Here is an 18,895-nt window from a genome sequence, read left to right as displayed (position 1 = left end):
ACTACTTCCGCGAAATTCTGCTGAAAGAATTATATAGATGCACGAGAGCGATAAAGGACGACTGAACAATTTTTACATCCGTGGAATACTAACAAATAAGAATTGAATTATAGGCCAGATTAAATAACAGATTAAAGGATCGCGCAATGTGTTTGTTTAAAATTATATATTAAAAATATTCTTTGTTGATTTTGTATATTAACGTACACGTGTTGTTTAAAAAAAATGTACAATGTTTATACAGTAATAAGGAGTATAATACAATTTTAAAAATATTTAAATGGATTTTTGTGTTATTTTTAAAACATTTAAATAAACTCCATAATGAGACGCCCCAGTCAAGTATACTTTTAACTGAAAATAAATGAACTGAGGTAATTCATGCAGATAATGATATGTATTAGGAATATCGTTTTTCAACTACCACCCAGTTGCCTTAGTCGATCGATTATCACAAAAACTTTATCAATTTGCATAAGCTGATAATTTTTAAATGAAAGCTCTTCTACTCTAGTATTTAACGGTACCTCCAGGATAATTAAATTTTGCATCGTGTAAACTCGGGCGTGACGAGAGTCGAAGGATAAGCAGAGATACTGGAAATTAAATAAAAAATGGGTCACTGAAGACGTTCATCTCCTTGCAATAAATGAAAGTGGAATAATGAAAAAGCTATATTGTCCTTTATATCGTGATGAATTTTGACTTGCACTCTCGTGAAATGGGCTTTGAGAAGAAACTTTACCTAAGGCGGCTTGGATAAGGTATAACGTTCATTTGCATTAGGTAAGGAAGTGTATTATCACACTAGTAAGGTATTGAATTAATTACAGAATTCATTATATTTACGCAAATAATTGAAAAAATAAAATTATAAAATTTATTTGAAATTTAAACCACACAAAAATACAAATTGTACCTGAAAATAACACAAAACTTAAATTCAATTCAATTCAATGATTTTGTATTTACACAAATTGATGCCGGGTTAGGTCACCTCTGACAAATGTTTCTTAACAATATCCAATTGATGATTGCTAATGCTCGTTGAAGTTTCTATATTTTTCTTTTCTCCCAGAAATATGATCTCCGGAAACAATGCCCTGTATATTATTTGGGAGTTGATAATTTAAGAAACGAAGCAATATTCTCTGGCACCTTCCCAAATGTATTTATTGCAACAGGCTGTTTAATACATTTGCCATTTCTATATCTGACAAGAAACCGTTCGTGATCGGTATGGTTAGGGCGTGGTGCAAAATACTTTCGAATTATTTCAACCATATTTAGTCCGTTAGAAGAATTCTCGAGAAATTTCTGTTTTCATATTTGGTATTACTTAATGGAAAACCTGCCCCTTATTTTCAATTAACAGTTACTCTAACAAAAACTGAAGCTTTGTTATTAACAAAATTGGCTGATTCTTCAAATATTGAACAAATCTATGTTGTTCCCTTGATTTCAAATCAAAACTATTAAGCGACTTGATATTCACAAAAAAAAGCAAAATGTTTTCTACAAATCTTAAGCATTCGAAAATAAAATTGTATATGCCACACGTGGGATAAGGTATTATTATAGCACTAGTGTGATTAAATTACTCGGTTTACGACACCTCGTACAACTTTCACGCTCGTATTATAATAATACATTTATACCACTAGTAATATAAACAACTACTATCTAAGCATCAAGTATAAATATAGCAGATTCATGATTTTCTTGTTTTTAAACAATCAATATCATATATTTAATATATCCAGAGCTAACCCGTCCAAATTAGAGCTTTTTTGCAGAATTCAGGTAAGTAAATATTGTTTGGAAACTTTAGAATCCAATATGTGAATAATTTAATAACAACTAATAGTGTAGCAGTGTATCTAGACTAATCCATCCATCCATTGTCCACTAAAAAATTTAAAAATTTAACACTCGTTAAGTTATAACTTCTTTGCGGAATTCAGATAAGTGTAAAAAGTAAATACTGTTTTGCAGATCTACAAAGTAAGAAAATATTTATAACTTAAAATCAACAATTGATTTTGAATGTCTTACTTGAAGATAAGTCCGAAGATTAATGTCAATTAATCCGTATCCACTAAAGATCATTGCTTTTTGAGTTCTTGCTAAAACAACTGTTAAACACTTTCTCACACCTATTGTTCTTGTTTTGTACCATTCTGATTCGTAAACTGCTTTACCAACTTCATGTGCCTACAAAACATTTGACTTCTTTCTATTTTTGTACTAAACTCATCATCACTTACGGCGTTGACTACAAATTCCAACGGAACACAGTAAAATGCAGTTTCCATCATTTCCGCCACAAAATACAGTAAAAACTTGATTCTGTTGGTCCAGTTACCTCTAAAATAATGTTTTTTTTTTCAATGCGGTCTGACAAGATAGAGTCACTTACGGTTGCATGAAAATAAAGACCGATACAGAAGCAGAAGCTATTGATATGAAGAACTGAACAAAAAACACATCTCTAAATGCTCTGTTCAATTCTTTGCAGTAGCTGAAATCTAAATGAGTCTCGGGAAACAGTAAATTTGTGCAAATAATACCTTAATAGAAAGTTGTGGTAGTCAACAAGATTTTTCAGTTCACTCCACAATTTGGTCTCGCATTCGTTTTCAAAAAACTTGACAGTTTTGAATTTATGGCTCAATAACTTGAACTGAACGATGAGAGAGATTCCAAGTGAACAAAACAGTCCATCTGTTCCTGCCACATTTAGACCGACGGTATAAGATAAGTACCAGATGGCAACAGTCAAGAACTTGAACCACCCTTGTGGTACATAACATACAGTTGGTAAACGCCCAGTGGAGAACGGTTGCAAATCAAAAAACAGACAAACGGAAAATATCAAGCAGTAATAATATCGGATCATTTTTTTAATGAAATGGGACACTTTTGAACTGTCGATGTATACCTGTCCATCAAACTCTCCGATTTTCCAAAATTGTGATTTTTTATTCAACAAATTCAAAATCGTATTCTTGCGAAAGTGCAAAACTGAAAATTTTCCAATCACCTACAAATAATTTTCAATATTTCTAATGAAATTTGTTTGGGAAACTTACATGTACTGTTAAAATACATGTTTGCAAGCACTCGGCTGTAAAAAAGAGGTCGGTTTTGTAAGAAGTTAAAACACCAATTAGAGCTAACACCAGAAGCAGAGACCATAGTGAAACATTTACGAACAGAAGGAAACTTGTCCAGACTGGATTAAGGACTGGATGAAAACCACCGTACCAGAGCACCTTTAAAGAGTCTATCGATATGTCATCCGGGTCCAAAAACCTGAAAAAGGACAAGATTTAAATCTTTTTCATTAGGACATTGTAGCTTACATATTCACAGTCGAATGTGTCATTTTTTATCTGCGATTTGTCTATTATTATGACTGAAATAACTAATTGATTAATGAACGCTTTATGCCTTAGTCTCCAAGGCAAATGATGAATGCAGAAGAGTCTTAAAAACAATAACGAAACTAGTAGACTTCGTCCAAATTCTCTGCTCCTTGTGACTATGGTAACATAATATACAAACAATGAAGTTTTGTTAAATTTTTTATTGTGTTGGTTCAAACGAAATTTGTTTCGGTGTCTTTATAAATTCATTTTAAACTTTTGTTAGGGTCACTTCTTTGATGTAAAATTTATTCACCTTGGTACTAATTAGAAGGGGTGAATTTACGGTTTCGGCAAAGCCAAAACTAAACGGAAGCAAACGTTACTTTAACAATCTTATTATCGTTGTGTTAAATCTAGTCGTTGGTGTTTCTGTGTTATCATTTTAACAGCATATTTAACAGTTTCAAAAAATGTGTAGATATATAATTAAACATCTTTGACTCTTAAACGGAACAGGCTCATTAACAACACTTATTTTTTAATTAATAAAAACAACAAAAATGTTTTCCTTAGGTTTTATGATGGGTGTTTGCCTTTTCACCAAGAAGTATGTGGTTATTAGTCAAGAACACTTCATTCTGTAAGCACAATATTCCAGGTGCGTAAACCACTACACGTTTTAACAAAGAAATTAGTAAATGTGTAAACAATGTAAGCTCAGTCATAAATTAAAAAAAAATCTGGTAGAAAATTTAAAATTTAGGATTTTGTGGGGAGTTAAAAATAGAAAAAGATTTAGTGCCGATTTGTGTTTGTATCGTGGTGAAGCATCTTTATCTTAATTTACAAACTAATTAGCTATAAATGTCACAGATATAAACATAATTATCTTGACATCTATATATAACTATCGTTTACTGGAATTTCAGTGGAAATCTGGATTACTCAAACCTAGATTATTCAACTGATAAAAATGTTATTAACAGCGAATCGTCACATTTGTATGGAACGACAACATTCACCAAAAATGTCGTCTCAAGCACATGTGCTAACATCGTGAGTCACCAATTTCGAATGTTTTTATTATTGATAATTTTTGCAGCAGATCTACTTTGATGTCAGTCATGAAAATCCTGACATATCTTAGAAAACGATCCATACAGTGCAAGCAAAGAGATAAGAGCTGCTTCATTAACGCAGCAGTTAAGTGTCCATGAAACAACCAAGAAACATTGCTCTCCAGTGCGTTTATTTTATTGAGGTTGTAAAATTTGTTTGTGTTCATTACTCACACTATGTACCAAGTGTACATTGTTTGGAGTCGCTCACACTTGTTTGAAACACTGTAAATTACACCTCGAGTTTCCTAACTTGGTACATACTGTAGACAACTAAACCTGTTAATATCGCGCTGGTGTCTGCATCTCAAGTGCCAGAAGCTGCAGACTCTTGACTCAAATTTTATTTGTTGTAGGTAGAGAATTTTAGATCGCTGTTGTCACATATTTGATTTGCATTTATAATAAAAATGAAAAAAATCCCAGATAAATAGGTGATTGACGTGTGGGCCCACGTGCCAGACTTATCTAATTAATGGACCTGTTAGCGTCACTTTCCCATTTCCCATTATGGGCGAAATGAAAGATCGACACGATAATGTACCGAGTTATTGTGATGAAGAGGTCATATGGTAATTTATTCAATTAGTAAGGGCTCTCGTTTGTTGCCCCGCCCTGTATATGTGGGTTCCTGATTGATCGCTGCAAATATGTTTACATAAATAGAACACAAATTAATTTTCTGCAAGCGATAACACACTGCAAGAGTGGTTTCCGTGCGAAGAGAAATTTGTTGAATGACTCCATTGATATTCCACCTACGACGCCGCCGTAAAAATGCAGTGTTTGTAGCAGGACACTTCCTGATCTCCTGCTGCACACAACGTAATTAACGACTCGAAGTCGTGCTTATTTATTGCGGTCATTTGCGAAGCCCACATATGCAGTGGAGAAAATGTTCCGGGAATTACCGGCAGGAATGTGTATCGGTGGCGGCGCGGTCGAGGACATGAATCATAATTCCGGTGTTTTTCAGCTGAGAATTTTAATTACGGAAGTGCAGCTCCAGACGTATTAATCCGCAACTTCAGCAATATTTTTTGTCCGGCGAACAATCGAGATTGTAATTGACGATAGAGCACGAAGATAATTGCCAATTAATGGCGAAGCGGAATAGAGGCCCTATTAACATCTGCTTATCTCTAGATGTTTAGATAGGGTCGAGGCTATTTCTGCCAGAAAAATGTAGACGCTAGCGTTCACTAACCGAAGCGAATACCGCTCAAGATGCACATACTCTATTTATGTACATAGTTGGAATTTACAAAAGAACCACACAAAGCTCCAGTCTTGAGGCCTCGGGCGAACCTGGTTATTATTACTTGTTATGCACCTGGATTAACAAGGTTTAATACGAAGTTTCGAAGAGCGAACAATTATTTTGTTTGCAACAAGACCTGAATGAATGCCGCGCAAATTCCTCAATATTTTTCACATCGAAACACTGAAAATTTTCTCTAGTACTGTTCCTGCCAGCAGGATTGCGCATAACTCAAAATTCATCAAATACTCTTCACGCTACAAGATTTTGTACGCTGAAAACAACGAAAAATTCGCAAATATCGTTCCTGCTAGCAGGAATTTTTAAGCTCGAAAACATTGAAAGCTTCCTCGAATAACTACTGTACCTGGAAGCACATTTTTACCCCGAAACGGCGAAAAATTTCTTGAATACTGTTCCTGCTGGCAGGAATTTTAAGCTCGACAGGTTCACTGTTCCTGCAAGCAATCTTTACGCCAAAACCGGATGATTTCTCAAATACTGTTTTTTTTAGGTTCCAAATATTTTTGTGAATTTTGTTCCTGCTGCGATTGCGAAATGAATTGTCTTCGTAAATCATCTCAGCTTTCTCCTCACGACAATCAGCCAAATTGCCGAGTCACGTGAGGAATGCAGAGTGGGCGCAATAATATAATTATTTTGCGTTATTATAACAAATTAATGTCAGCCATGATATGTAAGTTGCACAGGCATGAGTCAGGATTTTCGAGCGTATTTGCATTTCGCCTTAATAAGCTGCCCACACGACATCTCTTATTTTCATTGAACAACAATGAACAATCCATGATTGATTATGATACGAGTATTTTTTAATTAAAATTGTGTATAATTAAACTGGTTCGGTGGAAAATCTAATTAATTTCGACACAGATGCTATCAACAGCAATAATTTTAATTCAGACGAACACAAGCTTTGACATTTCGGGACTGCCTCTCTCATTACCGTCAATTTACTTGTTTTAATTTCAAACATTCTGCACAAATTTATGTGTTGACGACAACCAATCGCGTCGCCGAGTGAATATTTCATTTCTTTATGTTTCAACAGCGAGGCCTTCAACTTTTTATCAAAATCAATTTGACGTGTTTTTAAGGGATTCTGATCTGATTTGGAATCCTGTAACGAAGAGAATTTTTTATCGCTTTCGCTGTCATTGAGCGAGTCTGAAAAATGAATATTCAGACTGAGGGGAAATTTCACCAGTATGTTAATTTTCTTTCAACCAAAACAACTATAATTATGATTGTTCGTTATGCATTTATGATAATGCAGGAATACGAACCAACGCAACACACTAACATGAAAATGTCTTGTCGATGAGATAATTTCTTTCCTGTTGTTTATTTATGGTAATGCAGATTAACATATTTCTCTAATAATACCGCGAATAAATATTGTAAATTTATAACGACCGTTCATATTAAGTGTAATTCGCCCACGATTTCATAATTATGGAACTAATAAAAATTTTACGAGCTGCGCATTTTCCAAATTACATCAATTAACTAACAGACGACAATTACTGGATTAGATGAAAAATGGCAATACGGGTTCTTGTTCCTGAACTGTGCCACTCTCAAGGTACGTTTTAATTAATTAGCTAAATATTTTTCAAACGGGAGCAGCGAATTAGGACAGCGAACATTTTAAACATATCTACTATTTGCATAAATGAGGTCGTAATTAATTGAACTCCTTCCTAGAGTACATTTAATTTAAATCTACCACATTCTAGATATATTGAAAGATAAAAAAATTGTTACTACAGATACAACTTGTTGTTTATGAAAGTATAAGTATGATATATCAGGTGTTCATTTAAAAATTTATCCTCGAAGTGGGCGTTGAAGAGTCGATTGTGAACGCACCATGGATTACAGATCACGGATTAAGTGTTTAAATTTAACCTCACTTTTTGCGTTGTTTGTGCTTTTACTCTGCAGAGTGACGAGTGGTGCGTTCACAATCGACTCTGTATTTTTTAATTAATAAATTAAACATAGACTTGTCCAATTTTGTGTTCTGATCCAATCTAAATATGTTTGCTGTCCATTTTGTATCAACTCTCCGCTCGATTTCAGTTTTATTTTTAATCCCCGAAATCGTCAGTGCATGCAGTGCGTAAATAAATCGTACAACAGTGCTAATAGTCTCCATAGCAGACGTTATGACAGACTCATTTACGTTACAACATTTATTTTAAGACATTATTTTACGTAGCAGCTAATATTAAAACAGTATGGATTTTATGCCTATTTATAAGACGCACTATTTACGTTGTAGTTGAATTTGTTCCAAAAAGTTTAATTTATATTTATAATATTTTACTTTTTTCTTTTATGCTATTCATCTCCCCTTAATCGTGCGACAAAACAAATACTTCCTCTTCAAAACAAATTTACATCAGAAATCGTGTCGACACAGTTTTAAATATTTAGCGAATTTGATAAGCGCTTTTTAAACCAACCGTCTAATTAGATTTTCTGATAATTCCTGAAATAAAAATATCCACCTCGATCCGTCGCTCCACAACACAACTTGCCACTTTCGAATTTATTTTTTCATACAGCTGGAGATTGTGCTATTTATAATATATGACATTTGATCACGAGCGGTGGTGCATTAATGTTTCAAATATTTAAATCAACTACATTTTGCAAAGGGCAACGGCACAGTTGACAGATCAAATATTAATTCTTTGTTGGAAAAATTGCTTTTATTGATGAAGTTTTTCAATCAGGGCGATGTTTAACCTCGTGGGCGTTTTTGCAAAATTACAAAAAAAAACCTACAAATGTGGGTGGAGGTAAGCTGCTGGATCTTTGATGTCCTGAAAATAAATCCATCAAAGCTGCTGCATGAATTTTAACAAACAAAAAAAGAAGAAACGTGTTGCAACTGAAGTGTTGCATATACAATGTGTGTAATTTATGTGAGATTGATGCATCCAGTAAATTCGGGTAAATATTTATCTGTTGTTATTTATTTCATCTGGCGGTTATCCTGGAGGCAGGTGACGCCAGGACCGACCTGAATAATGCCACGTGTTTACAAAACGAGATAAATTCAGCAAACTCGCTACTACAACAGCGACGAGGAAAAACACACCATAACACAACTATATCAATATTGCAGGGAATTTACGGTCCCATAAAGTTATCCAAACAAAAATCAGTGGGTGCCAGCACCACGCCGGAAGCATCGTTTTGTCGTCGGCAGCGTTATCATTTTAACGTCTGAACGAACACAAAATTCCATGAAACAGGGTGTCCCCATAAAAATACGACCGCATAAAATATCTAGCAGAGTAAACACGTACGGAATTGAATTTTTTTAAAAGTAGTGTTGAAATCTTATCAATTTTTGAGATCCTCCGCAATTAAGCCGACTCGGCACTTTCTCTTCAGCCGCGTTACATATTCATGAAAGCTGTTTAATGTGAGTGTGGCGATATGCAGGGAAAATTGTGAAAATCGGTAAGTGGGGAGGGGTGAAACCGTATTATCGCGGATCAGACCAGGAAACGTACGTACGTATTAACTTCTTCGTCGCTACTTTGCGCGCTTCACTCGTAACTTCATCGCTTATTACTTAATCCTCTTATATCCTTAAACTCTTCTAAGGATTCAGGAGAAATATGATGACGCGGGTGATACTTCGTTACTAGATACATTCGACGACTTTTCATTTAATCGATAATTACTACCACATGGTTTCTTTCACCGAAGCTTTGACCCACTTTCAACACCACATCGCTAATAAACCTTCAAATACAAATGCCTGATCGTGCACTTAACGGATTAACAATTTAACTCCTAACCACTCTTCTAAATTTTTTAACAGGCTTTAAATCAATGAACATTTTCAAAAGAAATTCGCTAAAAATAAACAATTATAATAAAACCAAGCTTCATCTGTAAAAAAGTTTTATTTACAGTTGCATCATCATCATGCAGGATGTTTAAAAACCATTCACAAAACTAAAATCTTTGTGTGGGATCGTTGTTGATGTCGAAACAATTTCACACTTTCCCGAAATTGTTTATAATCAACAACTTGTGGAAATTGAAGCTGGAATGTTTGCAAACAATGTTGCGCTGAACACGACCACTCATCGTTGACCTTACCACCGTGACGAAAATAAATGTTTTGCTCAGTTGAGTAAAGCATCTTAGTTTTGAAAAAGAAATGTTTCTCAGGTAAAATGCAACACATGATGAAAAAACAATGACCCTGACGCAAACAAGACATTGGAGGTTAAACTGGAGGTGAAATAAACAAAACTTGTGTCAAAGGACTTCAGCGACCAGAAACGTATTTAGACATTTTACGTTTGTGAGTTAATAAGATGTTAACGTCCTTTCAAGGTTTCCCTGTTGGTTAAAAATACACGAATATTCTCTCACGCTGTTTATTAAAGCAGAATATACGAGCATTTGCAGTGTGCAATTTGGCAATTCGTTCGCTTTTCTAAATTGTTGTCGGCAGATTCTGAAGCTGTCGATCAACCAACTAATTTACTTCAGAGCGATGTTAATACAGGCTTCAGAAAATATCTCTTGGGAGCTTTGATCTTCATTTTGAAACGTGAGATCTGAACTGAAGGTTTCTCTGTCCAAACAAATTGTCAATAATTGTGTTGTTCCCAAACTATTATGTCCAATAAAACAGTACATCAGTGGCTAATTTATTGCTTCCCTATTGTTTACAAGCTAATGTTTCACTAGGCCCACCTAAACACCTATCTAATATCGGCGTGGGCAGTCATGTACATCTACATATAAAATTTATCGTGACTCCACAATAAATCACATCAACTGGTTGTACTTCGATTTCTATTGCACAGATTAATGTCCGTGCATTGCGAGATCGCGAGACAAGAGAGGTCCAAGAGTTGTTCTTTGTGTGACGCTCTCGGTAATGCAAATCGCGAATTTGCGAACGATTTTTCTCCTAAAAATAATCATTTCGATATATCATGTAACCAGGATGAGTAATAGCTTTTCAAGTTATATTTACATTTTCCTTTCGCATACGTACGTGGAGAGGTCATCAATCACTCCAATATAACTTAATGGTATCTTTTTGTGGCGCATGTATCCATTCATTTTCGGTGCAAGCAAACATTTTTGGTCGGATCTGAGGTTGATCTCCTCTAAACAATGCCGGTAAGGTCGTTTCGCAACGTCATTCTAATAAATTACGAGAGTGTCGTGAGCGCTATTGACAACTTTTTAAAAATGGAACAAGTAGAAATCGTATTTTTCGTTTTCTCGGATACAATTACTATCGAATGGTCGCTTCATAAATTTATGTCAGCATGTAGGCTGTGAGATAAGTGGCAGTTTACCGCTCCAAGTTTACTGCTACTGACCGAGATGGTTTATTTTACACTTCTGACCTCCATAATCCCCGAGAAATAATTTATGAGAGTAGATTTTTCCAAACTGTGACCCAACGTGTACAAATAGCGAATTTATTAAAATTTCAGTGCGAGCTTTCGTTCAGATTTATATTAAAAGCTTTCATCAGTCTGCGGAAAATCTCGCGTGTAACATGAAATCCGGCGTTTCGAAAAGTGAGAAGCGCGGTTCTTCAAGGTTTCATTATTACAGAAGAGGCTCGAGTAAACTCGACAATGTTAAATAAACCTCCGTTTCATTTCATGTCGAATGTGAATTTAATAATTTAGTGAGGAGCGGCGAAATTGGATGGCGGTTAACTCGGTTCTCTTTTCATTACATCCAAAAAAATAAAAATGTTCTTGTCTTGAGATGTTACGCACTTGAAGACTCATATTCGTTACAAACTTGAGCTTGCAAACTTTCCCAACATTATCGAGAGCTTTGGACTTTTACAACGTACAAATTGTGCTTGATGTGTAGCTCTCAATAAACCAACAGTGAGACTTGTTATAAAAGTTTGCAACATCACTAATGGCAAATCCTTTGATGTGGATAATGTGCTCCATAAAATTTAAATAATATACGCACCAAGGACTCTTCCTAATTGCCACACCAGCCAACAATTTCGTTTACAATTGAATACCAAATGCCGCGTATTTCTTTTTGAAGTGAAAACGTCTTTAGGGGCACTCATAAATTATTGTTCCAGGGCAGTGAATTAGTTTTCAACCGTCACGCACGACGCGTCACACGCTCCGATGTGAAAGGCTCATGCGAGTAAGTTCGGGGGAGTGAGTTTAGCCGAATGTAGAGCTGCAGAAATAGCCATAATATAAAAATGATAAAGAAACGACAACCATTGTAAATTCACAGATGGATGTAGTATTTAATAATAATATTTATTACTTAAAATCAATTACGAATGTCATAGAAGTTTTCACTTTTGTCGTGCGGTCTTGAGCACACACTTTTTTTTCTCTTTAATCTAAGTATTTTGTTTTTGTTTTTAACTCTTCAACGTCTGTTTGAAAAATTGCTGAAAGCTGGTCGAAACTCCTCGATGTTCATTTATTCTCCATTAATGGAAATTCGTCGGAAATTGAAAGAAACGATTTCGTTTGAAAGGTTGGAACCGTTGGCAAAATTTTATCTGGATCCACGGCAGTTATAATTAGGACAAAACTTGAGCAGAATCGATATCCAAGTTGAACACTTTCCATCTGGAAAGAGTGAAACATCGGAATTGACAAACTTTTGATTAGCTTTGTACTTTTATTTGTTCAAGTGAAATTCCTGCTTCTGCATCGATAAGACTTAATTATGTCACTCTTCCAGTTGTCCTAAATAATAAATAAGACACCCCCTGGTGCGCCTTTGCCGGTCCGTTTTTTAATAACAAAACTGACGGATTAAAAAAACATTTTAAACTGATGTAATATGGAAATTGGGTTTTATAATCTGGCTAAATAAGCAAAGTGCTTTGGCCTCAAAGAGAGCGAGCAGACGAGCGAAATTAAATCGATTAACGTGGAAGCGGCAACTGGTACACAGCCAAGGGCTCCGGAGGTGGGACCGGAGTTTCACCGGATCCATCCCGAACTGTCACTGTACCAACAGATTCTCGCCGAATCCGCCGATCTTTTGACCGGAATCGCTGCATCTCCATATTCCGACTAATTTCCGGCGATTGCCGAAATTAAATCTTTCAAATTTTAATTATTCCGCACGGCTATTATCTCACTCCCGGGATTATTTACCGCATTTGGCGAGCCGTATTAATTTAAAATGAACAACTTTGGACTGGATATTTAGCTCGGAACACGGCCGGACTAAGCGGCACATGAGTTATTCACGGACTGGCAATGGAACACATACATTATGCCTAATTATGGTGATTGATGGCGGCACTAAACTTGAGCAATTTGCAGCTTTGCAGACAATATCATTGCTGAAAAATTTACCAACACACTTTTACTCGCAAATTCAACACCCAAAGCTGGAAGAGACAGTTCAGACGCACAAAATCAAATTGGGGCCCCAGCAGAAAGATTGCTGGGCCCGGGGACTCACTAAAAAAACCTAATGAAAGCAAAAATGTACAGAGTGTCTATAAAAGAACATACATCAAGAGTGCTGTGGAATTGTGCGGCTTTATACTTTTTTTGACCGAACTATGTCAAGCCGTTGAAGCCGGTAAATTAGATATCATTGATGTCAAATGACAAATGTCAAATAAATACGTTTTGGTTTTAGCGTCAGAAACTCAGAGCGTCAGTTTCTCAGTTTAGTTCAGTTGTGAATTCCGTGTCTTAGTTGTTTTCCTTGTGATTTTCTTCAACAATCTTTATCAAGACTAAAACGATTTTCCGCGTAAGCGTGAATTGTGAATAATACCAGAAACAAGTTACGGAGTTGCGAAGGTAAGACAGTTATTTTCGTACGTTTACAGTAAGTAATAAGCAATCTTTTCAGTAAACCGCAATGGTTTTATCGCTAGAGCAAAACACCTTCATTGTGATGTCGTATTACCGAAATGGTACCCTGCAGAATGGAGAATGGGTTTACTCGATAAACGCTTGCAAGGAAGAATTTTTTGCAAAATTTCCAAATTGCAACATCATGGAAGCAAATTTAATTGCACACATTAGAAGGATTGTGAATAGATTTGTGGCAACTGGAAGTGTTGAAAAGGGTAAAAGTGTAGGAACACCGCCAGTCAATGAAGAAATTGTTGAAGATTTACGCCAATGAATTGAACAAAGCCCAAAAACATCTCTCAGGAAGTTATCGCTTCAGGCTGATGTACCACTTTCCACTTGCCAAAAAATTGTTAGAAAAAACCTGAACTTATTTCTGTACAAGATCACTACACTTCAAGACCTTTGACCAGGTGATTCTGAGAGGCGCTTAGAATACTGCAATTGGTTTTTAAACAATTTGAATGATGACAGGTTTGTAATGATGAATTGAATTAAACAATTTTAATATTAACTTTGCTTGCAGATTATTAGACATCAGTTTTTTTTCGGACGAAGCATGGGTTCATTTATCTGGATATGTAAATTCACAAAACTATAGAATATGGAGTTCAGAAAATCCACATGCATTTGTAGAAACCCGATTGCATCCTGTAAAGGTTGCAGTGTGGATTGCTGTCTCACGAAGGCGTTTAATTGGACAGATATTTTTCCATGAAACTATAAATGCCACTAGATACCGGGAACAAATTTTAGAAATATTTATTAATCAGCTGGATGATGAAGAATTGCAGAATGGATACTTTCAACACGACGGTGCTACAGCTCACACAACACAAGAGAATTTGGTTTATCTTCAACAATTTTATGGCAATAGAATTATAAGTAATAGATTAAATCCTGAATTTCCCCCAGGTTCTCCAGATTTAACACCGTTAGATTTTTGTATATTTGGCCATATAAAAAATGAAGTTTTTAAAAGCAGAATGCACACTTTGGAGGAACTTATGGAGGAAATAAGAAACTGCTGCAACACTATAGACCAGCAGATGCTGCACAATATCTTTAACAATAAAAAGAAACGAATTAGGAAATGTTTAGAACATAATGGGGGCCACTTTCAACAATTTCTGTAAAATTGGGTAGGTACTGTGACGATTTTATCGGTCGGTAAAACCACCCGCAAATTCGTCCCCACTGATTAGTGAAGAGCGCCGACGCAAAACCCGCAACGAATAACGGAAGAAATCGTTCTCTTTTCCGTGCAAAGGTCCAGGTCCACCGAACAACACGTAGTACCGTTTCGCCGAGTTAAAATTAGTGTCCGAGCGTTCAGTGTAATAACGTCTCGGAGGCGAAGGTCAAAGGACCGATTAAATTAATCGGCGAAAAGACAGGCTCGCGACCATTTAGGGATCGGAACCGGAAACGTCGAAGACGGAGAAATTTCGGTACTAGAGTCGCAAGTAAGTACGACCTCGAAACCAAAATGGTGACTCTCGCAGCTAGAAAATTTTCACTGTTCCCACAGGTGACCAGCAGGACTCTCCTTTCCAGGACTCTATTTCAGTCTCAATCAACATCCCATCGAGACTCTCAATTTTATCAACACCCACGACTCCCTCGAGTCGCTCAACTTCCACCACTCAGTTCTCCAGTCGCACCACCTCGTGGAGACACCCCTCAGTGAAGCCCAACCAGGGAGGAAGCGAGCCCCGACTCCGGAGGAGCTCCGTTGGCGGCTACCACACACATTCCGACGAATTATTACTGTCCACCCTCGAGCCACCTTCGGCCCCACTGAACCACGCGACGTCATTCAAGCCCGAACGAGGAGTGACCAGTACTCGCAATATCGCACCCTGCGCGGTGCAGAGACCGGGCAAGCCGCCCCTGTAATTTCAGGACCCAATAAATGTTGTGCTGTCTTTTGAACTTTGGCATCTCTTTCTCCCTTCCGTACTCCAATCAGGACCAGAAATCTGTTTGTGGCCGGCCCGCCTTTTGGGTCGTAATAGTACTCTTGAAATAGAGAAGACATAAACCCCCAAAATGTGTTTGTTTTAATTACCCCGAATCTTCATTATGAGGTGTCTGCAGAAGTTATGTTTTGATAGTTTATACCGAATAAAAATGTGAATTATTGTTAGTCCATCGAGTATTACAAATTGGAAGTGATCATTCTTCAGACAACACTGTAATTAATGAAAGATAGATACAATGGCATGTGGTGTGTTCTGTACCTAACAAATTTATTTTAAAAATCGAAAAACCTGTCATTAATGAAGTTACATAACCTCTTTTTCTATTTGGTACCACAATATGCTACAAAGCGGCAAAAATCAAATATATTCGAGTTCCACAGCACTCTTGATGTATGTTCTTTTATAGACACTCTGTATTTAAAACAAAATCTAATGTACCAGTATAAAGATGGGTAGTAAAAGTAATAAAACAAAACATGGAATATAAATAAAAATTTTATTTCGCCCAAAATAAAAATAAAAATTAAAGCTTGTTATATTAGGGAATGGAGCAAGTAATTTATGGTATTTTATTGTAGAAGGTATATCTCGGGGTGTAAATAGGACTCCTCCGAGTGTGCACTCCATGTTCACAAGTTTCATGAAACCAAGCTTCATCAGTAAAAATATTTTTGTCTTGCCTGGAAATCTATTTAGACATTTAAATAACATACAGGATGTTTTTGAAAGTTGTGCAGATATTTTCATTACGAACTACTGGCTTCATGTAGAACTCGGAAGAAATATTTAAAAAATTATGTCAAAAAATAAAATGACATTTATTTTTTTTAATTGCTTTTAGTTTTCTACGTTGTCCTACAACCTCGTAGGTAAAATTTCGGCACATTTTAAAAATACACCCTTGTATATCATGTTTTATAAAATGTACGCCAATGTGAAGTAACCTATAGGAAATATGCTTTAAAACAAGGAAACTGCATTGGTGTACGTTTTATAAAATACGATATACAGGGTGTATTTTTAAAATGTGCCGAAATTTTACCTACGACGTTGTTTGACAACGTAGAAGACTAAAAGCAATTAAAAAGATTGTAGCTCAAAAAATAAATGAATAATTGAATTTTTAAAATATTTTTTCTGAGTTCTACATGAAGCCAGTAGCTCGGGATTAAAATATCTGCACAACTTTCAAAAACACCCTGTATACGTTTATGTGAACAATTAATTTCGAGGTCCCGAAACTGTCTAAATCCTGACGCGTCCTGATCTTCTCTTGGCCATGTATTTTCAACAAATTGGCATATTTTTCTTGGTCATTTGCATGAAAGACCCAGATTAGGTGTCGCTTAGCAAGCTCAGTCCTCCATTGTGTCCTTATCTGGATTAATTGAAAACAGCAACAAGTTAATAAATTGGTGGCGAGATTCTCCAGGATGACGTTTCCCCCGCTCATACAGCTTAAGTTGGAAAAATTCCGTTCGAAACATTGAACAGCGTTACGACTCCATTTGCGGAAAGCTGCGAATGCGTCTATAAGGTACAACAATGCGCTTGAATGAAGATTGTTACACTCGGATTATTTTGTGAAACTTGACGGAGTCTTAAGGCGAGTCGCGTTTCCACGCTCCACCATTATATTCAAATGCAAATCACATTATCCACACTTGGATTCGTTTAGAAATCGAACTGTATTAGTCGCCGAGGGCCAAGTGCAGAAGGGCTCCAGGTCCGGACTTAAATTGACCATGAAAGTGCATTAAATTTGAACGGTTTCATGCAAACCGCATTTCCCGATGCTTAGTCCACGAACAAAGCGCACCTCGGGAGTAAAATACGACCGCTGTTTCTGGCAGGGTATTTGTTTTGCTTTTCATTTACAATCTCCTTTCATTCCTGCACGAAGCTGGAGCCATTTTACAATACGGTCTCTTCAAAACAAGGAACAATATTCCCAATTACTATTTACCTGCGAAAGTGATCCCGTTTTTACGACGATTCTCACACGGATTTTATTTGTTCGATACTTTTCCTCAAACAAAATGAAAACATTTCCTGCTGATCTTAATTTTGTGTAACCTAGCCCGCGCTTTTATGAGATTTCATTAGGTTTTGCTTTACATCCAGGCGAGGGTTTTTCGGATCGTCTGCAATGGGTCAGAAGCCATATTAATAAACTCCCCTCCTGATTGGATAAGCTCTGCGATATCTTTTGACGTTATCGCCGGCCAATGCGAACAGTCATCCATAAAGTTAACTCCCAGTCATTAGTTTCTGGGTTAAGTTCAGTCGATAAAGGGTTGTTTGTGGAACTGCTTTAAAAATTGAGACGGGATCCTGCAATTTGTTCACGTCCTGTCAGATTTAATGAGAAAATCATTTTAAATCAGCCGATCCGGTGTCTGCAAAATTATGATCATTATTTTAAAAGTTTTAATAGTCGGTCGCCATTAAAAAGAGATGAGGTTGTTTGGGGGTAACAAGTTCCGCTTTTTACCGAATGCAAATAGGTAGGAATTATTTTTGGTTTTGTAGCTCGCGGCGATAAGAAACCAATCGTTAATTTATGGAGATTGGGACTGGTAAAATGTGAATTTTAATTGAACACCTAATGGAAAAAAAATAGAATAATTGAACCCACACAGATGAACCGCCGAAACAATAATCCAGCGATAAATAAACATATTTAAATGCGAATCAAAATAAACTGCGTAGAAGGCAGTGTTTTACTTTTGGGGAACTTTCAGCGAGATCACGTCTGAGTGAGCTTTCACAAATTATAAATAAACTCGTCGGTCTTTATCCTTTTAGGCGAGCCACTCCCGTTGTTGATTCATTATTCCAAATCGAAAACTTCCGGCTGATTAGGCAAATTAAATATTTGCCTTTGCTTGTGTCCCCCATTGCAAATGTGGAATGGATGAAAGGAGAGTCGCTGTAGGAGTAATCGAACCGACACAAATTGCTCCAGGAATATCTGCTCGGAGTTCACAGCGACTGACCTGCCAAGTTCACCAACTAGTTACCTGTTAACTTGGAATCGGATTAATAGAAAATTGGATAACGATCTTCGTCCAGAATTAACGACGGAAGTGACCATTATTCCATTACTACTCCAAATCGGATCGAGCTTTGAAGAATCAACTTTGAGCTTTCGATTTTTGTCACGTCGAGTCGCAACAGAATTTGCCAAATAGTTAATTTGGGCCTAGACCAAGTGGTGTTTTGTTAGGCCCTGCGGTTCTTTGTACACATTTGG

General features: G+C 36.4%; 1 protein-coding gene and 2 long non-coding RNA genes across 3 annotated transcripts; 2 read left to right on the top strand and 1 right to left on the bottom strand.

The window, feature by feature from the left end:
* Nucleotides 1–916: 916 nt before the first annotated feature.
* Nucleotides 917–3,388, bottom strand: LOC138135010 (odorant receptor 4-like). The gene is made up of 7 exons (XM_069053639.1): nt 3,366–3,388; nt 3,093–3,315; nt 2,571–3,043; nt 2,420–2,521; nt 2,268–2,367; nt 2,056–2,214; nt 917–1,997 (listed from the first exon to the last, which is right to left on the bottom strand). Exons 1-7 carry the CDS (start codon nt 3,386–3,388, stop codon nt 1,941–1,943), a joined length of 1,137 nt encoding a protein of 378 aa, XP_068909740.1. The 3' UTR covers nt 917–1,940.
* Nucleotides 3,389–8,160: 4,772 nt separating this feature from the next.
* LOC138136001 (uncharacterized) lies at nt 8,161–10,453 on the top strand. Its single transcript, XR_011161137.1, has 2 exons — nt 8,161–9,248; nt 9,710–10,453. It is a non-coding gene; the product is annotated as an uncharacterized lncRNA (long non-coding RNA).
* A 2,255-nt stretch (nt 10,454–12,708) lies between these two features.
* LOC138135627 (uncharacterized) lies at nt 12,709–15,589 on the top strand. The gene is made up of 5 exons (XR_011161033.1): nt 12,709–13,370; nt 13,431–13,597; nt 13,650–14,128; nt 14,181–15,120; nt 15,186–15,589. It is a non-coding gene; the product is annotated as an uncharacterized lncRNA (long non-coding RNA).
* The last annotated feature ends 3,306 nt before the right edge of the window (nt 15,590–18,895 follow it).

Source organism: Tenebrio molitor, chromosome 7 (genome assembly GCF_963966145.1).
Source record: "Tenebrio molitor chromosome 7, icTenMoli1.1, whole genome shotgun sequence".
NCBI lineage: Eukaryota > Metazoa > Arthropoda > Insecta > Coleoptera > Tenebrionidae > Tenebrio > Tenebrio molitor.
The sequence above is the reverse complement of the archived record's forward strand: the minus strand, read 5'-3'. Positions and strand labels throughout refer to the sequence as shown.

Coding starts and splice junctions, on each gene's coding strand:
- LOC138135010 (XM_069053639.1), bottom strand. CDS start 3,388: ATGACACATTCGACTGTGAATAT. Junction 2,368..2,419: donor GTCTTTATTTTCATGCAACC/GTAAGTGACTCT, acceptor ACATTATTTTAG/AGGTAACTGGACCAACAGAA. Junction 1,998..2,055: donor ATCTTCGGACTTATCTTCAA/GTAAGACATTCA, acceptor CTTACTTTGTAG/ATCTGCAAAACAGTATTTAC.